This window comes from Diabrotica virgifera, chromosome 7 (assembly GCF_917563875.1).
Source record: "Diabrotica virgifera virgifera chromosome 7, PGI_DIABVI_V3a".
Classification (NCBI taxonomy): domain Eukaryota; kingdom Metazoa; phylum Arthropoda; class Insecta; order Coleoptera; family Chrysomelidae; genus Diabrotica; species Diabrotica virgifera.
The window spans coordinates 94,928,946-94,931,935 of NC_065449.1; the positions used below are offsets into that span (position 1 = coordinate 94,928,946).

At 35.8% G+C, this 2,990-nt stretch overlaps 1 protein-coding gene across 1 annotated transcript; it reads right to left on the reverse strand.

Annotated features, from left to right (window-relative positions):
• Nucleotides 1-755: 755 nt before the first annotated feature.
• On the reverse strand, nt 756-2,990 carry LOC126888558 (E3 SUMO-protein ligase KIAA1586-like). The gene has a single exon (XM_050656906.1). The coding sequence runs from the start codon at nt 2,988-2,990 to the stop codon at nt 756-758; it is 2,235 nt and encodes a 744-aa protein (XP_050512863.1).

A 2,990-nucleotide genomic window follows, 5' to 3' on the forward strand; every position in this document is an offset into this window, starting at 1 on the left:
GCAGAGTAATAATACTATTAATTAATGTATTTTTGTATGGAAATTTACTTTTAACAGTTTCTTGACAGTAACATGACAGGGATGAAAGTCACATCTGAGAACAGACCGGATTAGCCCATAAGCATAGCAATTAGATACCTACCCATGTGTCTAGTATGGTGGCTCTTACCAGTGGTGTAGTGGTAAAATTAGCTGTGCCGGAGCTATACCTCTACCGGAAAATTTTTGAAAATTAGCCTACTACCCAAATCGTGAGTTTTAAGGCCCTTTGGCAAATGTTTTGAAAAGTTTAATAATTAAACTAATTAATGATCTTTTAGAGTGATAGTAGTTACAGTAGGGCCTCCTACACATTCTCCTCCAAAGAATAATTTTAACTTTAAAATATGGTAAGACTTTCTTAAGGTAGATTATTACAGTTTGATACCTTAAAAACTGTTTTTAAGGTATCAAACCATAATAATCTACCTTAAAAACTCTATAATTTAAGTTGGAAGCCTTGCTGACAAAAATTAAAAAAACACTGGTGTAAGTTAGGCAAATATTGTAAATGACTAAGTTTTCATTTTCAGTAGTATTAATTTATTATTGTGAAAAAATACACCCACAAGTTACATTAGTATATATATTTTTTATTATTTAACACACACAAACATTATAATCTGTGCCAAAAAAATTAAGAATTATTTGAAAAAACTACATACAGTACAAATAACTTGTGTATTTAACAAAATACATATAATAAATACATCAGATTAATTATAACATACATACTCAAAGTAAGTGCCAAAATGCATCCTTCTTTGCGTTCTTTTTGGGTTTTCTGCAACTCTTGTCCTGGAATCGTCTGCAGACCGGTGGCTCCTCAGCCATTTAGTGACGTACGTCTCAGGCTGCCATTCTTGGAGAGGTGGACCTTGGATTTTTATGAACATCAATGATGATACATGAGCAACAGTCAAAGCGTTTCTTGATGGTGTAACCATATTGTTCATACAACTGAAACCCCGTTCACAATCAGCTGAGCTGCAAGGTATTATTTTAGTGCAGTTTAACAGTTCTTGCAATCCATCAGGCACTTGTCGGCTGTTGTCCAAATAGTCTCTGTAGGCAGAGACAGCTTTGTTGACGTTCAATTTAAATCTCTTGCACAGTTGCTCTACTTGAGTTTGACCAAAACTTGGTGGAATGCAGGTTGGCCAATACTCAGGTTCTAATACTTTAAAAGAGTTTATAAGATCTTCATATTGGGCTTCCCCATCAAATGTGGTGACAAACATTCTTTGCTTTAGGTTATTTATAACACTAGAAATAAGTTGCTGTCCATTGAACGATACAATTTTTGGATTAGTTTTTAACACAACTGATGCAAAATTTCCTTCTTTTATGGCGATTTGTGCTTCCAGAACTTTCGTGCCTGGCTTCTCCTTTAAGTGCTCTAAATATCTTACGGATCTGTTTATCAGTTTGTCTGCATACACAATAGAAGTGTTTCTATTCTCTAAGCTCTCTGATAACAAAGCCAATTCAGCAAGAATGTCAAACATAAAGGCCAAGTTTAGTAGAAAACTCTGAGATGTTAGCCTATTTAATAAACCACTATATTTGCTTTTTTCAGTCGATGTTCTGTCAGGATCGTTTATGGCTTTAGAGAAATGGTTTGCCACAGCTTGAAAGCCAAACCACACAGCCGAAACGGTACGAAAGCTACTGGCTACCCATCTTGTGCTCAACACTCTTCCGATTTTGTTCATCTGAATGTCAAGTTCTTGTGCACAGTCTTTTAACTCACGCTTGTTTTTTGGAGAGGCGCTGTACAGCGAGTACAGTTTGTCCATAAATATCTGGAAATGATTCACTCCGGCCACTTCGCTGACTGCGTCCCCAATAGCCAATTCCAATCTGTGATTTAAACAGTGCCAAACGATTATATCAGGGTACAAAGTTGAAAACCTCTTTGCCACTCCTGAGTGTTTCCCTAACATAACACTAGCCCCGTCACTTGTGAAAGAAACTAAGTTCTGTTTTAAATAACCATTGTCAAACCCATATTGTTCAAGGCACTTAAGTGTACTGTTAAAAACAGATTCGGCCCTTTGATCAGGAAGTTCAACTAGATCTAAGAACAAAATGTTAGGGGACTTTTCTTTACTTATTTCACACTTCAAATAAATTATGAGTACTGACTTTGAACTTATGCTGGTGGATTCATCAATAATGATAGAAATTTTCCCAGAAACTTCCTTAACCTTATTCAATATTCTTAACTTCATCTCTTTTGATATATGATCAATAATTTCTACAGCACTGTATCTTGAATGAAGGCCTACACCGATATCTACTCCATTTAGTTTTTGAAGTTCTAATAAACCGAAATGATCGTTATATGGTCGGTCGTTCTTAGCTATGTAGTAAGCTGACCTAAAAATAGCTTTAGTTGATTCCATGTGAGCTGTATTTGCAGAATCAACTAATTGCGTAATAGGATTTTTATGAGAGGATTCAACAATGGCCTGAGCAGTACTATGTGCTTTGGACTGTTTGTGCTCTATAATTTTTTTTCTAAGTGATTTGAGCTGGTTAGTTCGGTTTGAGCCGTAACAGCTAACTTGAAATGTGCGCCACTCATGACTTAAAGAAACGTGTTCTTTCTTAAAAGCACCCATAGTTGTGACTTCAAAACAAACTTTGCAGCCTAATTTACCTTCTTTGCAATCTATCCAAGGATAAGTTTCCTTCTTACGAGTCCACATCTCTTCTGTCCAAACGTCAGGCCATTTTGTTTCTTTTTCCTTATTCGTTGATGTGCTGGGTTCACTTATTTGTTCGTTTTTATTTAAAGAGTTTCCAATCGCTAATTCATCAACCGAAACAACATTGGATTTATCTTGCTTGGTTCCTTTAGGTAGGCCTAACGTGTTTAGTTCACGTTTCACCGACGCACTAAAAAATGAGGTTAAAGTTTTTTGTTTAGGTTTAGAGTTATCCAT

Excerpts from the sequence above, each read along its gene's own strand:
- LOC126888558 (XM_050656906.1), bottom strand. The coding sequence starts at position 2,990 with ATGGATAACTCTAAACCTAAACAAAAAACTTTAACCTCATTTTTTAGT.